General features: G+C 38.3%; 1 protein-coding gene across 1 annotated transcript in view; it reads right to left on the bottom strand.

Moving 5' to 3' along the window:
- The window catches only part of Micu3 (mitochondrial calcium uptake family member 3), an 85,003-nt gene that overhangs the window by 45,706 nt on the left and 19,352 nt on the right, over positions 1 to 19,945 (bottom strand). The window contains 1 exon segment of the mRNA XM_028872365.2: positions 3,730 to 3,883. Coding sequence (XP_028728198.1) covers positions 3,730 to 3,883 — 154 coding nt within the window.

Genomic DNA, 19,945 nt, shown 5'->3' with positions numbered 1-19,945 from the left:
TGCTGGAATCAGATGAGTAAGCATTTGTGGAAATAATTCCTCGGTGAAGGTCTGTCCCGGATAAAAATGATAGTGGCAAAGAGAAGAGGAGCTAACAGAGAGCTGGGAAAGTTCTTACCCAATTTACATTCTCCCTTCTGTATATGGCTGTTCTAGAAGTAGTTTGGAGACACAAGCGTAGTACCTGAATAAAATACCATTTTCTTTATCCTGTCGATGATCTCAGTTTAAACAGTAAATACAGGGACAGATGCACAGCCCAAATCTTGTTCAGATTCTGACATTGTAAATGGCTAAGAATATCTCTAGGTTGGTAGGAATTAAGTTCTACAGTATACCGGCATTAGGAAAACCGGTGGACTATCAGTAATTGTTTCTACATAGCAAGTCTGTGTAATTAAAAATATACCAAATCTAAAGTTATACAGAAGGCACATTGTTATGCAACTCTCTTTTTAAGGCAATATACTAACTCATCTTGAGATTAAAGGTGAAAATATACTTTTATAAAATTTTGAAACTAATTTTTCTTGGAGATCAATTCTCTTCTATTTTAAAATAAATCTTTCTTTTACCTAGGTAGTATATATGAATAGAGATCAAGCACGGAAATCACAGGATTGGCATGTAACCTTACCTATGCTACTGTACACATAATTCTGCAATGGCTCCTTTTAGTAAGCAGAACAATGAAATAACAGTTCAGAAAGAGTGTAAGAAAAATACATAAAAAGTAAAACTACATGGACATGTTCTTATGCAATGCTCAGAAGCTATTTATCCAACGAGGAAGTTAGATTTACTCTTGAGTTTGTGGTTTCATGAGATTTCCAGAGTAGATTATTCACAAAAGACATATTCATTCTGCAGGAAATGTACCATGTTCAATATTATTAGCTGTTAAAGAAATAAAGACTAAAGAACCATTAAGATAAGTCTTCAAAGGCTGTTCTGACTTTCTAAATTCCTTTATCATAAGAAATCACTGAGTATATAAATATAACAGGTGGAGGGAGGTATTAAATTTATAGTCGATTTCATATTAGAAGTATTTTATTTCTCAAGTTATAGGCTGATGTTAATCATATCTGTGATACATTTTTGTGTCTGAATTAATAGTGTATTTTTAAACATATAAACTAAAATTGTTCTTGATGCTATAGGAAAATAACTACATATTCTAATCCTAGAAAGGAAATTTACCTTTTAAACTCTACTTTAAAGAGAAAAATAAGAAAAAAAATAATTTCCAAAAAAGTTATCAGAAACAATGTGGTATATTTACAATTAACATTTATTTGAGCTACAATTACTAAGTAAACACTTAAATGCACTTTCCTATTGAATTTCATCATAAAATTATATCAGATGTTAAAAATCTTAATTATGAATTCAAGTGATCACAATGATGATGACAGATCCAATACTGGTTCTAGTCTACTAGCCACACACAATGTGTTCTCAAAAAATTCTTCATGAGGTTACTATTATATTATGTTAATAAAATTAGTATAGAGTGCTCAAAATTAAATAACTCACATTATACCATGTTAATTAAGTCAAAGGGCTATACATCTTATCTTAGCCTTATAATTACTATTTAAAGAGCCCTATTTAATTTTCAGCTTTTTCTCCCCTATGCATTTCCAAAGTGACTACTGTAAATACACCACTACTGTCTTGATTGTGTGTTTTTCTCAGGCCTTTCCCTCTAGTCAAAACCAAATTCTACTTTTAAAATTTTGGGGGATTTAAAATCTTGCATGATCAAGCCTCTACTTCAAATTCCAATGCAGCTGCACTTCCTTTCCCTGTCAGAGTTGAGCATCTCGACTAGATTATACTTGCCAGTCACTGCCTTCAGTTCCTCTTTCGTATTCCACTCTGCAACCTAGTGTTTGTCCTAGTCAATTCCCTGAAATCCTCAGCAACCTTCATATTACTAAGTCTAGAATCTACTCTATCCTCATCTAACTGACTTCTCAGGAGTGTTCCACTCACTGAACCACCCCAACCATTTCCTTTGGCCTCTATGACTGTACCAGTCTATGTTGGGTTTTGTTTGTTTGTTTTGTTTTTTGTTGTGTCTCTGGATAGTGCTTTTGAGGCCTACCCTTTTCTAGCATTTGTATATCCATCTTTGCAAGTGTAAGAGTTCCTCAAGGATTGGTCCCCTGTCGTGTAAAATAGTATAGTATTTCTCTGGACAACTTCAACATACATAGCATTAACTACGAATCATGTACAGACAAATCCCAAATGTTCAAACCTCTCCTTGACCTTCACTGTTGAGAATTCAAAGCATCTAAAGTCAATTCATTGAGGGTTGTGATGAAACTCAGCAGAAAAGCACTTGTGCAGCATATACAAATCCCTGGATCTAATGTCTAGCACTGAGGGGTTGGAAAGAATTAAAAGCTAGTTTGCACAAGTTTGCCAAATTATTGAAAAAATTTTAAAGTTTGGTTTTAATCTGGAGGAAAACAGCTATAACTGCTCTCGTCTAAATTATCATATATTCTTATGAGAAATTGAAGCAAATATTAGCCAATTTATTTGGTGCATTAATTTTTAGTTATCTTTCAGTGAGCTGAAACTAGATAAATCCAACTTTTACATATTTGATACATCTCAAATACATCAGTCAAAAATTCAGTGACTTTTTTTTCCTTCTCAATCTCATTCTTACCATCCAGCCATCCAGTTAATCTAGCCCAAAACCCTTCATTCTAGAGAATCTTTCAATACCATTTTTGGAGTGTTTGAAAGCCTGAACTACTACTAGCAAGTTGTGACAATGTAAAAAGAGAATGCCCAAGGTCAGAAGAAAGTAGTCTTCCCTTTCCTAACCACCTGTTATCTGTGAAGTGGATTTTCTTTATACACTTCATTGAAAAGAACATATAAAAGTGTATACAAGAATGTTGCTACTTTTTTTTTTAAAGTTTTTTTTTGAGACAGGGTTTCTCTGTGTAGTTTTGGTGCTTGTTCTGGATCTCCCTTTACCAGGCTGGCCTCGAACTCACAGAGCTCCGCCTGGCTCTGCCTCCCGAGTGCTGGGATTAAAGGCATTGTGCCACCACCACCCAGCAAGAATCTTGCTGCTTTTTTATTAAGTCAGTAATAAAGCATTTCCAAAAACTGTGCAGCTGCCCAAATGTTTGAAAACCACTCCTTTAACATATGGAAAAGTGGGATGGAATTAGCCCATCTTTATAATTCAGGAGCTAAGCCAAATGCAGAAGACAGAAAAGTAGAATTCTTGAGCAAGGCTAACTTCAATGCCAGTCCTCTAAATTACTTTACTCATTTTGGATACAAGAAATAAAAGGTAGAACATTAATCTCTTATAAGAATATCTAAAGGAAGGTGGTGTTGAAGTTCAATATACAAGGAAGTGACTCAAAATTTCTGCAATTTTAGACATAATAAAGGTTTTTAAGAAATATCAGTCTGCAAACATTGCATAAAACAATGAATTCTGAGTTGTCACATTGCTTTTGTTATGTATTCTAAAATATGTATACTATCCCATATTTTTACAAACTAGAGATTCTTCTCTTCAAAGTTCATTTTTATTGTCATCTATTTAACCTGACCAGAACTGCTTAGTATCCATTACTTTTACCACCATCTTTGGAAGTCTTTGAAAATTATCACAATACTATTAATATATTTTAAATTATTATGAAAGTAAAATTATAAAGGTAATTTAAAATCTTTACTTACATTTGGGCTCATCTGTTGTAACAGCCAAAATAAAATCATATGGAGTCATGAATAACTGTCCTTCACATTCTATAGATGCAAATAAACGAAATCGTCTCTCTCGAGATGTAGCATAGAGGTCCAAATCTTCAGTAACAGCTCTGCCAGTAGCAACCTATAGTCAAGAGAGCAGGAAAGTATTAACTTGGAGGAACACCACCACCTTGAAGAAGATGGATGCTTTTAAACTATTAAAAGTCAATTGCTCAAGTAAATGTAAAAGAGTGAAAACTTTCTTTCTTATAACCTCAATCCCTTCATAAAACCTCAATCTCTTCATAAGGAAAATTTTTACAGTAATAAAATGAATTGATGTTTGAAGGATCCTATCACAGTGTTACTAAGGGATTGAGGAGTTTTAAACTGCCATTCATCAGGTTTAGTTGGAGAGAACATTACACATCTAGTGGCATTGGGACACCAGCCCTTGCTGAGTGCTTAGTATGTGCTCCATGATCTTGTCTATGTCTTTTCTAGGGAGAAACCAATGCCTTTAGGGTTGTTGCTTATGGCTGTGACGATCACTACAGAAGCCTTGGGACAGTGATGCTTGAGGGTTATAGCTGAGATCATAATCTAGAACAAAGTACAGTTCTACTAGAATACAGCATCAATGGTATTTCTGAATTTTGCATAGAGTCAAAATGAATAGTATTAGCAGGTACTTGTACATAGGCATTTGGAGAGTCCTCTACTTCCCTCACGGTCTTTCTTTGTAGACAGAAACACAAGGCTTGAAAATATTTAACAGTATCTACAAATGATACTTTAGGATAAATTTCTACAACTGGCTGGTCAAACTGTCTCTTAGATATGGCAAGTTGCCTTCAAGAAATTTATTTATGTGATCATAAATTAAGTTTTCACATGTTAAAAACATATTTATATTAGAAATAAATCTTACTTAGAATGAGATTATTTGTCTTTACTTTTTGTTCATGAAGTTATTATTTTTATATTTTTTTATTTTATAATTAACTTGATTTTACATATCAGCCACAGATGACCTCGTCCTCCCTCCTCCCACTCCCCAGCCCTCCTTCTCAACCCACCCTCCATTCCCACCTCCTCCAAGGCAAGGTCTCCCCTGGGGAGTCAGCCCAGCCTGGTAGACTCAGCCGAGGCAGGTTCAGTCCCCTCCTCCCTACACCAAGGCTGAGAAAAGTATCCCAGCATAGGCCCCAGGCTCCAAAAAGCCATCCCTTGCACCAAGGACAGGTCCCTGCTACACTGCCTGGGGGCCTCCTAAACAGTTCAAGCTAATCAACTGTCCCACTTATCCAGAGGGCCAGGTCCAGTTCCATGGGGGCTCCTCAGCCATTGGTTCACAGTTCTTGCGTTTCCACTAGTTTGGTGATTTGTCCCTGTGCTTTTTCCAATCATGGTCTCAATATCTCTCACTCATGAACAATCCCCCCCCTCTCTCGCTGATTGGGCTCCAGGAGCTCCACCTGGGGCTCGGCCGTGGATCTCTGCATCCGATTCCATCAGACACTGGATGAGAGTTCTATCATGACAGCCAGGGTGTTCGGCCACCCAGTCACCAGGGCAGAGAAGCTCAGGCTTTCTCTAGACCATTGCCAGTAGTCTACAGTGGATATATCTTTGTGGATTTCTGCGGACCTCTCTAGCACTCTACTTTTTCCTATTCCCCTGGGGTCTTCATTCATCATGTTATCTCCCTCCCCATTCTACCACTCTGTTCCTGATCCAGCTGGTACCTCCTGCTCCCCTAAGCTCTCATGTTTTGCTCATGTAGATCTCATCCATTTCTCTGTCATTGGGCAATCCCTGTGTCTTTCTCAGGGTCGTCTTTACTAGGTAGCCTCCCTAGAGTTGTGAGTTGCAGTCTGGTTATCCTTTGCTTTACATCTAGTATCTATTTATGAGTGAGTACATACCATGTTTGTCTCTCTGAGTCTGGGTTACCTCACTCAGGATGATTTTTTTCTAGTTCCATCCATTTGCCTGCAAACCTCATGATGTCATTGTTTTTCTCTGCTGAGTAGTATTCCATTGTGTATATGTACATTTTCTTTATCCATTCTTCAGTTGAAGGGCATCTAGGTTGTTTCCAGGCTCTGGCTATTACAAATAATGCTGCTATGAACATAGTTGAGTACGTGTCCTTGGGGTATGATTGAGCATTCCTTGGGTATATACCCAAGGGTGGTATAGCTGTGTCTTGAGGGAGACTGATTCCCAATTTTCTAAGAAAGTACCATATTGATTTCCAAAGTAGCTGTACAAGTCTCCATTCCCACCAACAGTGGAGGAGTATTCCCCTTGCTCCACATCCTCTCCAACATAAGCTGTCTTCAGTGTTTTTGATCTTAGCCATTCTGATGGGTCTAAGATGGTATCTCAGAGTCATTTTGATTTGCATTTCTCTGATGACTAAGGATGTTGAACAATTCCTTAAATGTATTTCAGCCATTTGAGCTTCCTCTGTTGAAAATTCTCTCTTTAGTTCTATAGCCCATTTTTTAATTGAACTATTGGGTATTTTGAGTGCTTTTGGTAAGATTGCCATTTTTACTATGTTAATCCTACCTATCCATGAGCATGGGGGATGTCTGACAACTTCTTCAATTTCTTTCTTCAGGGACTTAAAGTTTTTGTAATACAGGTCCTTGGCTTGTTTAGACAAATCCTTATCCAAACTAATCAAAAGGCAGAGAGAGAGAGCATCCAAATTAACAAAATCAGAAATGGAAAGGCAGATGTAACAACCGACCCTGAGGAAATCCAGAGAATCATCAGGTTATACTTTGAAAACCTGTATTGCACAAAATTGGAAAATGTAAAAGAAATGGACAATTTTCTGGATAGGTACCACAACCCAAATTAAATCAAGACAAGATTATAAACAATTTAAATAGACCTATAACCCCTAAGGAAATAAAAGCAGTCATAAAAAGTCTCCCAACCAAAAAAAAGCCCAGGGCCAGATGGTTTCAGCACAGAATTCTACCAGAATTTCAAAGAGCTAATACCAATACTCCTCAAATTGTTTCACACAATAGAAACAGAAGGAACATTGCCAAATTCTTTTAGTGAGGCTACAATTACCCTGATACCCATACCACACAAAGACACAACTAAGAAAGAGAATTACAGACCAATCTCCTTCATGAACATTGATACAAAAATATTCAATAAAATACTGGCAAACCGAATCCAAGAACACATCAGAAAAATCATCCATGATCAAGTAGGCTTCATCCCAGAGATGCAGAGATGGCTCAACATATGAAAATCTGTAAATGTAATCCACCATATAAACAAGTTGAAAGCAAAAAACCACATGATCATCTCTTTAGATGCTGAAAAAGCCTTAGACAAAATCCAACACCCCTTAATGATAAAGGTCTTGGAGAGACCAAGGATACAAGGAACATACCTAAACATAATAAAGGCAATACACAGCAAGCCAACAGCCAACATTAAACTAAAAGAAGAGAAACTCAAAGTGATTCTACTAAAATCAGGAACAAGACAAGGCTGTTCACTCTCTCCATATCTATTCAATATCGTATTTGAAGTTCTAGCTGGAGCAATAAGACAACAAAAGGAGATCAAGGGGATACAAATTGGAAAGGAAGAAGCCCAATTTTCACCATTTGTAGATGATAGGATAGTACACATGTGACCCCCAAAATTCTACCAGAGAACTCCTACAGCTGATAAATACCTTCAGTAATGTAGCAGGATACAAGATTAACTCAAAACAATCAGTAGCCCTCCTATATACAAATGATAAACAGGCTGAAAAAGAAATCAGAGAAACATCACCCTTTACAACAGCCACAAACAACATAAAATATCTTGGAGTAACTCTAACCATAAGTGAAAGACTTGTATGACAAGAACTTTAAGTCTTTAAGGAAAGAAACTGAAGAAGATATCAGATAATGGAAAGATCTCCCATGGTCTTAGATAGGTAGGATCAACATAGTAAAAATGTCAATCTTACAAAAAGCAATCTACAGATTCAATATAATCTCCAATCAAAATTCCACAACAATACTCAATTTCATAGGGAAAAACAAAAAACTCAGGATAGCCAAAACAATCCTGTACAACAAAGGAACTTCTGGAGGTTTGTGGAGACCCACAAAGGTTTTATAGTGAGATCTGAGCTTGCTTTACCCAGCAGGGCTGCATTGGAGGATTGCTTGATAATGATTGTAGTTACTAGGTGATTGGAAAGGTCTGTACTTGGCTGTGCTAGGGGGAGGTCTTTTGCTCTACCCATTGGTGTGCCTATAAAAAGCCCTTTAGAAGATACTGGAGAGGCCAGTGGATTATGATTCAGACCCTCCTGAGGCTATCCTGTGTTTTTATCTGTCTCTCTCTCCTCTATCTTTCTATCTAAATATTTCTCCCTCCTCCCTCTTCAAGAGTACCCTGGGGAAAAAGTAGGAGTGGGCCTCCCACAGAAAAATGGATAGCCCCCCCATAGATGGTGCCAAGAATAGGTACCAGGGACTTAGTGAAAGGAGGGTTGGGGGCCCCATAGGAAGCAGTTTGGCATGTCTAGTTTTGTAGTGTAATGAAGATGGGGTATTCTATTTTCAGGAGTATAGATAAAGTAAAGTGGCTGAAAGAAATGCCAAAGTGGAAAGTTAGGCTGCAGCGAGTATCTCTATCTAGGTTTCTTTCTTTTTTCTCTCTCTCTTAATTTCTATCTATAAAAACTAGGAAAAAAAATGTAAGGTAGGAATATAGCGTAAAAAGAAACTTAAGATAAGGTAAAATATAGGAATATAATATAGAAAAAGCTTTGGGTAAGATAGTAAAGCAACAAGACAGTGGAGCTGTGTTCTTGGGACTATGAATGCAGATTCCTGGGGGAAGAATGGAAGTCATGAAAAAATACTCTGAAAGAAAATGGGCAGAAAAAGATCACCGTGGATAGCTTAGCTTTAAGCCCTGAGTGGCAGGAAAAAATTTTTTTTTTCCCCGAGGCGGACAAGGGTGTGACCAAATCCTCTGCTCTATTGCGACTGAATACAAATGCTTGCTGATAACATCTTACTATCAGAGTTGGTTTCCTCTTGGCAAAAGCAGAATATAGGGAACAGTCTTGGGAAAAACCTAGTAATCACTCACTAAAAAACTGAAAGCTTTTCAGGTCTTTCCTTCTCAGAGTTCTTTTCTTCCTGTAAGGGCAAAAATTAGGTTCACCTGGAAATAACATCTATCAGAATGGAAAAATTACCTGTAATGGCCCTAGAAAAACAGAAAAAAAAAAAAAACCCTTGAAACATGGCAAATCCTCTGTGCTAATCCTATATCCCCTACAAGCCATTATTAGAAAAACAGCAGCCAGGGTCCCCTGCGGCCAGAGCTGACGCCCAAGAGAGTGCAGGCAAAAAGCCAAGCAGGGACAGCTTCTCCCTAGGGTGGAGCCCCAGCAGAGGTGGTGCAGGACATGGGGAGGGGCTGCTGGCATGGAGGAAGCAGTGGAGGCTTTGGGATCCTCCCTACAATAAAAAAACAAAACAAAACAAAAAACCCAGCTATAGGTGTGGCTGCTGTGGGGACACTTGGTTGGTCCCAGATTCGGGAAAAGAGCGTGGTGCTCTTAGTGTGTAGGTCCTGAGCTGTGGCAGCAGCATCAGTGACTGCATCTTGTGGGAGGAGGCAAGCAGACAAAGAAGTTCTATCTGGGGTAAAAAAAATCTCTCTGAGAAAGCTCTCATTCCTTTTCACTGATCTGGTAAGGTGGGAGAGTGAAGCACCAAGAAGTTTTCACTTCTGGCAACAAGCATATGTCTGAGTGCACGTGGACATGTGTGATCTGTTCTGGGGATGGTGCCAGGCGAAAAGCTTAATTTTGACTCAAAAACCTCCCATGGTAAAGGAGCAGAAACTTGATTTTGACCGTGTGAACAAAACCAGGACCGCCATTGGCTGCAGCTGAGTTTTCTCCCTGTCCCTGAAAGGCACCCTGGGAAATGTAGTTCGTAAGGTAGCATGGGAAATACAGTTTCTAACAGTGTGACAGTATAGAGAAAGGTAGCTTGAGAAATATAGTTGGTAAAAAGCCAGGTGGCATTGAAAGCAGGCTCAGAAAAAAAAAAAATGCAGATAGACTGAGACAAAAGCTTTCATTCCCCGTAACAGAGTAGCAAGATGCCCAAGGGAAATATCCAGCAAATGCATGTTTTAACTCATTTTAAACAGCTTAAGAAGTTAAAAATGTCACGTTTCCCACAAGCCTTGTTAGCCTTACCTCCTGAAAACAGGAAATAGGTGAAAGTTTGCCTGTCAGGAGACAATTAAAATGCTAATGCTGTTTGTCAACAAGCCACTTTGAAAACTTTTAGAAAGCAAGGAAAAAATGGTCCGAACACCAGAAAATTGCTTGTGTGTGCAAAAAACTTATGGTCTAATAAAAATCTATCAAAGACAAGACATCCTTGAAAGAGCTCATGGCAATCTTAAGATACAGCTTCAAAAAATTAAGAAGGGGGAAATTGTACCTTTAGTTACCAAATGAAGCTTGCTGGCTACCTACAGGAGTCTCATATCAAAGCTGGCCATGAACTCTGAACTATAGAAATGAAGCAGTTTTGAGTTCATCTACAATCTTAACTGCAGTAACTCATGATTTGAGAACTCTGTCTTGTTGAAAGAAAATATAACAGTTCTGTTAAGAGAGTCTTTCTAGATGTGTGCTAAAGTTTGTAAGATGGTCCCACAGAGTTTCCTTTTGAACATAAATTTGCAAAAAGTATAAATATGTATAGTGATATTCATGTTACTTGTAAATATGTTGAATGTAAGTTTGTAAAAAGTGTAAATGGAGTTTCCTTTTGAACATAAATTTGTAAAAAGTGGAAATATGATATTCATGCTACTTATAAATATGTAAAAAGTGTAAATATTGAATGTAAGTTTGTAAAAAGTGTAAATATGTATAGTAATGTTCATACTAGAATTGTTTTTATTATTCCATCATTATCTGTCTAGTCTGGACAAATTAGGTAACATTAATTTTTAAATAATAAACCAAATCAATCACATTAGAAGCATCTTGAAGTTTTTATTACTCCTTTACCTTAAGATATATTTGAACATTTTTTAGGATAGCTCAAAATATAATTTTATGGTTTCAATGGCCCTTGGAAAACTTAAATGAAGGTGTCATAATTAGGGAAGCTTTTCTGTCTTCTTCCTAAAAGTTTCCACTCCTCCTCTGTTTCTGTTTAGAAAGGGGTAGGCCTCCCACAATCAAGTTAGTTTATATAGAAATTCTACTGCTGTGATAGGAACACAAGTATATATGAGCTACTTAAACAGCTGAAAGTGTGTTTATAATTAGCATGGGCTTTGTTTACTTGAGTTAATACTTTGAAGTGTTTTGAAATGACTGTTTTTTCCTGGGAATCAAAATAGTCTCTTGAAATTTTTATTGAACATCTGTTAGGAGAGAGTTTTGATTTAGAAAAGGGCTTGGTGCAGCTAAGACTGCTGTAATCACCTTAGACCCATTCAAAAAAGAATATTCCATCTTTATTATTCTCTACTCCTTTACTGAGAGATGTGGCAGCTATGGAGATTGCTGTGGTTGTTTGCAAGCTCTTAGGAGTAACCTGGGTCAGAGCTGAGTTAAGCTCTGTATACCCTCTTGCCAGACGCTGGTAGCCAAAGACAGGCAACTTTCTTGATAGCTTCCTGAATGTATGTATGTAAAATTAATCAAGGATGACCTAAGACAGGCACAGTCTATCTCAAGGGCCTAGAGGGCTCTATATTATATCAAGAGTGGAGAGTTGTGGAGGCCCACAAAGGTTTCATAGTGAGAGCTGAGCTTGCTTTACTCAGCAGGGCTGTACTGGAGGATTGCTTGACCACATGTGTGGTTACCAGGCGATTGGAAAGGTCTGCACTTGGCTGTGCTAGGGGGAGGTCCTTTGCTCCACACATTGGCATTCTAACAAAAGGACCTTTAGAAGATACTGAAGAGGCTGGTGGATTATGATCCAGGCCCTCCTGAGGCTATCCTGTGTTCCTATCTGTTTCTTTCCCCTCTATCCTTCTATTTAAATATTTCTCCCTCCTCAAGAGTACCCTGGGGAAAAAGTAGGAGTGGGCTTCCCACAGAGAAATGGGTAGGCTCCCCCAACAGAGGTATCACCACCCCTGACCTCAAGCTCTACTATAGAGCTATAGTAATAAAACCACTTTGTATTAGCAGAAAAACAGACATGTGGATCAATGGAATCAAATTGAAGATCTTGACATAAATCCACACACCTATGAACACCTGATTTTGGACAGAGAAGCTAAAATTATACAATGGAAAAAGGAAAGTATCTTCAACAAATGGTGCTGGCATAACTGGATGTCAACATGTAGAAGAATGCAAATAGATCCATATCTAATCCCATGCACAAAACTCAAGTCCAAATGGATCAAAGACCTCAACATAAATCCAGTTACACTGAACTTGATAGAAGAGAAAGTGGGAAGTAGCCTTGAATGCATTGTCACAGGAGACCACTTCCTAAATATAACACTACTAGCAATGACACTGAGAGCAACAATTAATAAATGGGACCTCCTGAAACTGAGCAGCTTCTGTAAGGCAAAGGACACAGTCAACAAAACAAAATAGTACCCTACAGAATGGGAAAAGATCTTCACTGACCCCACATCTGACATACGGGTGATCTCCAAAATATATAAAGAACTCAAGAAACTAGATATCAAAATACCAAATAATCCAATTTAAAAATGGCGTAGAGAGCTAAGATGAGGATTCTCAACAGAAGAATCTAAAATGGCTGAAAGACATTTAAAGAATTGTTTGTAGCTGATGTTTTCTCTGGTCCTGTCCAGCCCCATGGACCCCACAGTCGCTTATAAAATAATCACTCAGAAGCTTATATTAATTAAAACTGCTCAGCCATTAGCTCAGGCCTACCACTGAGGAGCTCTTACACTTAAACTCAATCCATTTCTGTTCATCTATATGTTGCCACGTGTTCCATGGCTTTCCCTGTGTGCCATTACATGCTGTTCTCTGGATGGCAGGCTGGTGTCTCCTGACTCAGCCCTTCTCTTCCCAGAATTCTCCTTGTTTGCTTATCCCACCTATACTTCCTGTCTGGCTACTGGCCAATCAGCATTTTATTAAACCAGTGTACAAAAACATTATCCCATGCAATTGTTCAACATCTTTAGTCATCAGGGAAATGCAAATCCAAATGACACTGAGATACCATCTTACACCTGCCAGAATGACTAAGATCAAAACTATTGATGACAGCTTATGTTGGAGAGGATGTGGAGCAAGGGGAACACTCTTCCATTGTTAGTGGGAGTGCAAACTTGTACAACCACTCTGGAAATCAGTATGGTGGTTTATCAGGAAATTAGGAATCAACCTACCTCAAGACTCAGCAATACCACTACTGGGCATATACCCAAAAGATGCTCAATCATACCACAAGGTCACTTGCTCAACCATGTTCATAGCAGTATTATTTGTAATATCCAGAACCTGGAAGCAACGTAGATGCCCCTCAACCGAAGAATGGATAAAGAAAATGTGGTACATTTACACAATGGAGTATTACTCAGCAGTTAAAAAACAATAATGACATCATGAAGTTTGTAGGCCAATAGATGGAACTAGAAAGAATCATCCTTAGTAGATGTGAGATGACTCATCCCTAACAGATCTGGGGGCCAGCTAGCCCAAACCAGTAATGAAAAACTTTCTGAGAGCCAACCTGGGTCTGCCTAAGGGCCTTAGCAATAGCAGCTGAGACATAATCTGGAGATGACCTGAACTAATGAGAGGCAGTCATGTCATTCCAGCAGATGCATATTCATCAGACCTCCCCCAGGGTGGGGTGGAGGGTATATAAGCCTTGCCTCTTCCTGAATAAACTGAGCTTGTTGTTTCAAGTTGGGAAGTCTGTGTCATTGACTCTGTGCCTACTTTCCCCCTCCCCCAAAAGGAACAACAGCACAGTCTACAATCCACAACCCCAGGTAAGGTAGATAAAAAGGAAGACCTAAGAGGGACACACATGGAGGGCCCCAAGAAGGGAAAATAGTTAAGATTTTCTGGGTAAACTGGGGAGGGGTATAGAAAGGAAGGATGGGGGATGGGAATGGGAGGAACTGAGATGGCTGTGTGTGGGGAGGGACAGAAAAGGGGAGCAATGAAAGAGATATCTTGGTAGAGGTAACCATTAGGGGGTTAGGGAGAGATCTGGTGCTAGGGAAATTCCCAGGAATTCACAAGGATGACACCAGCTAAGACTCCTAGCAATAGTGGAGAAGGTGCCTGACTTTACCTTCCCCTACAGTCAGATTAGTGACTACCCTAATTGTCATCAAAGAACCTACATCCAGTAACTGATGAAAGCAGATGTAATCCACAACCAAGCATGGGGTTGAGCTCCGAGACTTCAGCTGAAGTGAGGGAGGAGGGATCACAGGAGCAAGTTAGGTCAAGATCATGATGGCAAAAACCACAGACAGCTGACCCAAGCTGGTGGGAGCTCGGGGACTCTGGCTAGTTAGCTGGGGAACATGCATGTGAATGAACTAGGCCCTCTGAATGTGGGTGACATTATGTGGCTAGATCTGTTTGGGGAGCCCCTGGTAGTGGGACCAGGACTTATCCTGGGTGCATGAAATGGTTTTGTGGAACACATTCCCTATGGTGGGATACCTTACTCAGCCTTGACACAGGGAGGATGGGCTTGATCCTGCCTCAACTTACTATGTCAGACTTTATTAACTCCCCAATGGAGGCCTTACCCTCTCTAAGGAGTGGATCAGGGTGGGATGGGGGGAGGTAGGGTGGCGGGACAAGGAGAGAGAGAGGGAAACTTGGATTGGTATGTAAAATGAAATAATTTTAAAAAAAAAATTAAAAAATCAAAAGTAACAAGAACAAATGGATTATGTACAACTTTACCAGTTTATATATCAGGAAAATCTGAAGAAGAATTTAGATTTTTTAAATTTGAATGAATATTTGGTGTTCAGACATAGGGAAACAGCTAGTTGTTGGACAAAAAGACAAATATGGATATAACTTGGAAAGGGTTGAAATTTGTCAGGATACAGAAGCAGTTTCACAAAGGGACTTAGAAGCAGTATAGAGGATGGAAAACCAGAACAGGACAGCTGAAGAAGATGGAGCATATGGCTTAATTGGCATAGTCTCCAGGAAGTATAAGATCAAGATCTGGATCTCAACTAGGGTACAGGTGGCACTCAGAGGTTAAGTAGCATGCAGACTGCTGCAGTCCACCCTTCAGAGATGAGCAAATCAAGCCAGGAGAGCAGCCTGGGTCAGGAAGAAGAAATTTAGTCTTTGGAAAACTAGCATAAGGTCACTGGGGTACAAGGTAGGAATTTAGGAACTTTGTTTAGATATAAAATTTGAACCAAGTCACAGGGATCAGTCCCATCAACAACGTTTAAATGGCCTCATGAGCAATTAACTCACTCCTTATGTATTTCTACTGGTCTTAGTGTTTGTGGTGAAGTTAGAACTACAGGTGGGCAGTTAGGTGAACGTTCATTCTAGGAGAATATAGTAGACTACTCGATCTGACAAAGTTAATTATCTTCATTAAAAAAAAAATCATCTCCTTTCCCAATGATAAGGGCCTTTTCACTTGTCTATTTTGTCAATTAGTCTCAAATTTTCAAATGTAATAATCAGCTCAAATACAATGGAAGAGAGTTAATTTCTCTAATATCTATGGATCCAGGAAGAAAATTCTTGGACTAGGGTTGGATGTGGGCTCAAGGAACTCTGCTTCATGCAGCAATTCATAGACCCAGTGTAATGGTGACTGCCACAAGACACCAAAGAGAGGGTGGAAGAATGGCAAGAAGTTCATGTGGGAAGTACTTAGGGTCAGACTAGGAGAGGTATAATCTGCCTCACCACTGAGCTGAAGAGAGTTTAGTCACTTGGCCACACAAGTTTTTGAGATGCTGGCAAATGAAAACTGAACTATTCCCTAACTACTACAGAGGAAGAAAAGAGACCATGGCTAACAGTTTACACTCTCTGTCACACTACCTTTTGGAACATCAAGTGCTCATGTGTTGGAACACAGTCCAAGAATGAAGTCATATGAGGAGAATTCTGGGTGCTTATGAGAAAACTCCAAGAAAACAAGACCAAAATCTTGTGACCTTAGTTTCTTTAAAACATGGAATTGTTCTTGGGATATGCTTCTGTGCCTGTCCCAGGTGTAATGGATAGAAGTGAGTTGACTTCAGTTTACTATTCATTACTACTCCGAAGAAAAACATGGTTTTTGCCACATTCAGCTTGTGCTTGTGATTGTACACTTTACACAGGTGACTTTCCTTTACCCTCAGAGTATAAACCGGCCGATGCTCTGAATAAAGTTGGCTATGGCATGAGACTTTAGTCTATCTCGTTTTTTAGGTCCTGCTCTCCCAGGTTCACACCACCAACTAGAGAGGTAAACACTAGTGTAATATAAAGGATGAAGGAGAAAAATACTAAAATTATGCATGTAAGAGTGATTTAGACTACTAACACATAATCCAAAACTGAGGTATTAAAAGGTCTATGAGAGGTAACATCTAAATTGTCTTTATCAGTTTGCAGGTACACAAAGATGCAGTGATTAATTCTGGCTGACAGTCTACGTGCACATTTATCACCATGCAAACAGTGTCTCTCTGAAAGTCTTCAATGCAACCATCATCAATTTGAAATGTAATGCTTGTACTTGCCTATTTTTGAGCTTTGTATTTCCAAATTTGTCAAAATGCTTCTGTAATTCTTTTTCTCCCATAAACACTGCCCTATGATAACCCTGCATGTTGAGATCCTCGTGTTTTGTTTTTCGCTCATAAGAGATGAGCATATACTTTTTGTTCTTTTTCCAGAAACCTATGTATGTATCTAGAAGAAGGTGAACAGTAATTACCATTACTGCCCTATAATTTATAAAAAGTAATTTCAACTAACTATAGGTGAGCAGATCATGATCTTTACATTTTACTCTCTAATTAGAAATGGAGGTATTCCTAAACTAAATCTGGTGACAAGTTGCTATAGTTAAAATATCAACCAAAATAACTATAATTCTAACTTTAAAATTCTAAAAGTTAAACTTCTTTCATCATTGTTAGCAAATTTCATTCTGAAAATAAACGATCATCAAATTTCAAAATAATGAAATAACACATGAATAATTTTGACAAATATTACCAATTAAATGTAATACAACTAGAATTTTGTGGTTTTACATGGAAATATTCTAACTAGACATTGAAAAAATCTTATAGCACTATTTTTTTTTTTTTTAACAAAACAGGAAAATACCGACACCATGTACTTATGGGAAGGCATTGCCAAAGTACTTTAAAAATCTTTGTAGTTTTGAAATACGGTCTGAGGAAGTTCAGGCTTCTTATACAGTTAAGGATGATAATGACCTTCTGGCACCCCTGTTTTCACTTCCCAAGTTCTGGGATTACAGACATGTACCACCACATCTGATTTCATGTGGTGCTTGGATTTGAACCAAGAGCCTCATCTATGATAGGCAAATGTTCTACCAATTTGGCTTGCTAGACCCAAAGGATTTTTATATGTAGCAGTTTTGTTAATCAACCGGAAAATTTTCACATTAGACATTATAAAATATCTGTTTTAAACTACCCAAGCATAGGCCTCACAGTTACCACATGAATTATCTGTACTTACAAGGCCACAGAGTAGAAGATAAAATCACAGACTTCTATAGTTAACAGAAATTTTAAACTTTATATTTTTCTAAGAAATTATATCTTACACTTTCTAGAAAATTAGAACAATTTGACATTCTTTTTCACATTAGCGACAAATGTTTGGGGAATCTCATCTCTAGAAAAAGCTATCATTTCTTCACTAGTAAGAGTCTGTGAGCTTCACTTCAGGTTCGAAGCTCAAAAAAAAAAATGAAGAATTTGGGGCTGAGGAGATGGCTCAGCAGATAGGAATAATTATTTCACAATAATGAGGACCTGATTTCAAATCCCCTACACCTACATAAAAGCTGGATGTGGGTACATGGGCTCCCATAACTCCAGAACTGGGGGTGGGAGCAATCCCTGAGGATTAACGGCCACCCAACTAGCTTCAGGTTCAGTGAGTGACATTTTGCCAAAGGAATAAAGCAGAGTTATCAGGACACACAGTTGATGGCTTCTCCTGGACACAGGTACACATAGGCAAGTGTATATGCTTACTCATGCATGCATACTCACGTGAGTGCACTTGCTCCTGTGCACACACACATAATTTAGTAATAAAATTAGTGACCATTTTTAGGTTACTATGTAGATCCTCTAAAGTCAAGCTGACAGAACTAAGATGAGCTTACAGCAGAAATTTTTAAAAGCCATATTTTTAATTACCGTGCTTTCCAAAAGAAACAAAAATAATGTGTCAATGCAATTATCACCCTGGAATTTCCAAGTGCAAACCTTTGCAAACAACATTTAGACGTTACTTATTACTGGAGTTTAACTAGGGCCTCCAGGCAACAGAGTACATCATTATCCTTCCTATGAATAACAGAAAGCAAAGGTTCACTGCCAAGACACAGTCTCGAGTTACTTCGGGTCAGCAATGTGAAAATTTACTCTGTGGTAAGGTCTGCTTTTCCCAGGGAGGCAAGATTAAATGCCAGATAAGGGATTTACTACTAGACAATTAGAGAAATTAATGCCTACAAGCTGATAATACCATAAAAAGGTAATTTGAAACAATTACCTGAACAGTGTACATTGCATTACTTTTTAACAATCAAGAAACAGAAATGAGAATGAAGAATAGCAAGAAAAATAAATATCATTTGTATTAATCAGATTATTTAGAATAGACATTACCAGTTTCCTTTAAAATACATTTATTTTAATTAAATCAAATAATACTAAATTTGAAAATTAAAAATAATGTATTCAATTATACATAGGAAATGGACCATCTGGTAATAGGTCCTTTCTGATGCTGGCAACTGTGCCAACATTTTATAAAACATTAAAGACCAAATAACTTTTTGCATTTACATTTAAGAATCTGTTGGTCAAGAATCTTATGGGACATACTTATGACTCTATTCAAGTAGCTAGAAGAGCTGTTCATGGTAGTATTATGTTTAACTTTCTCATATGGCTTGAGGCTTATTTAAGAGTCTAAGAAGATAAAAGAGGTAACACTTTCTTAGCTTGCTGGGTGGTCCAAAGGTTAATCATCAAATTCCCGGTGTGGGGAAAACCCCAAAGCACTCAAGGTAAAATGTTTTGATGCTAACAAATATATCTATATGGAAGAACACAGCTGAAGACAAGCCAGTAGTATATTCCTGGCTGAGGTCAGGTAAGAATAAAGGTGTTAATAAAGAACTGGTCATTTATGAGAGGTTGTTTTGTTTTATGTACATGGATGGGTGTTTTGTCTACATGTATGTCTACACACCACTTGCATGTTTGATGCCCAGGAAGGCCAAAAGAGGGTATCAGATACTCTGGAACTGAAGTTACAGATGGCTATGAGCCTCCACAAGCATGCTAAGAGTCAACCCTGGTTCGATGAGTGAGCAGCCAGTACTCCTAACTGATAAGCCATCTCACTGGCCCCAATTTTTATGTTTCTATCTGTATTGCTGAGGTAGCTTAGTCTTTACAGATTTGTCAAGTACATTCCTTAATAGCTGGTAAGCTATAAGTGAGGATATTCTTAGGAAGGCAGAGCAACACCACAAAGTACTGCTTGGAGCTTCTCTCTTCTTGTCTATTGAATACATTATTCCTCTAATACCTCCCTTGCCCTACAATTTCATGATTTTCTTCCTCTACTGAATACTTCTCTTTGAGGGTGCCTATTGCACTACTACTCCTGCCTTAGAAAGCCTCCGTCTTACTTCTCCATTTAGCTACCCTTCTTCTCCCTTCTACTTCTTTCCTACCTTTTCCAGCAGCTATTGGGAAAAGCAGTCTACATTTCCTGTCTCAGATTTCTTCTCATTTTCCTTTGAACTTAAGCAGGCTCTGCTCTCTTCCTCCACTAAGACTGTTTGTCAAGGTTGTCAATGACTTCCTTGTTGCTTAATCCAAAGGTCAGTTCTCAGTTTCCATCTTACACCATTTGACACAGTTG

Source organism: Peromyscus leucopus, chromosome 17, assembly GCF_004664715.2.
Source record: "Peromyscus leucopus breed LL Stock chromosome 17, UCI_PerLeu_2.1, whole genome shotgun sequence".
NCBI classification, from domain to species: Eukaryota; Metazoa; Chordata; class Mammalia; order Rodentia; family Cricetidae; genus Peromyscus; species Peromyscus leucopus.
The sequence above is the reverse complement of the archived record's forward strand: the minus strand, read 5'-3'. Positions and strand labels throughout refer to the sequence as shown.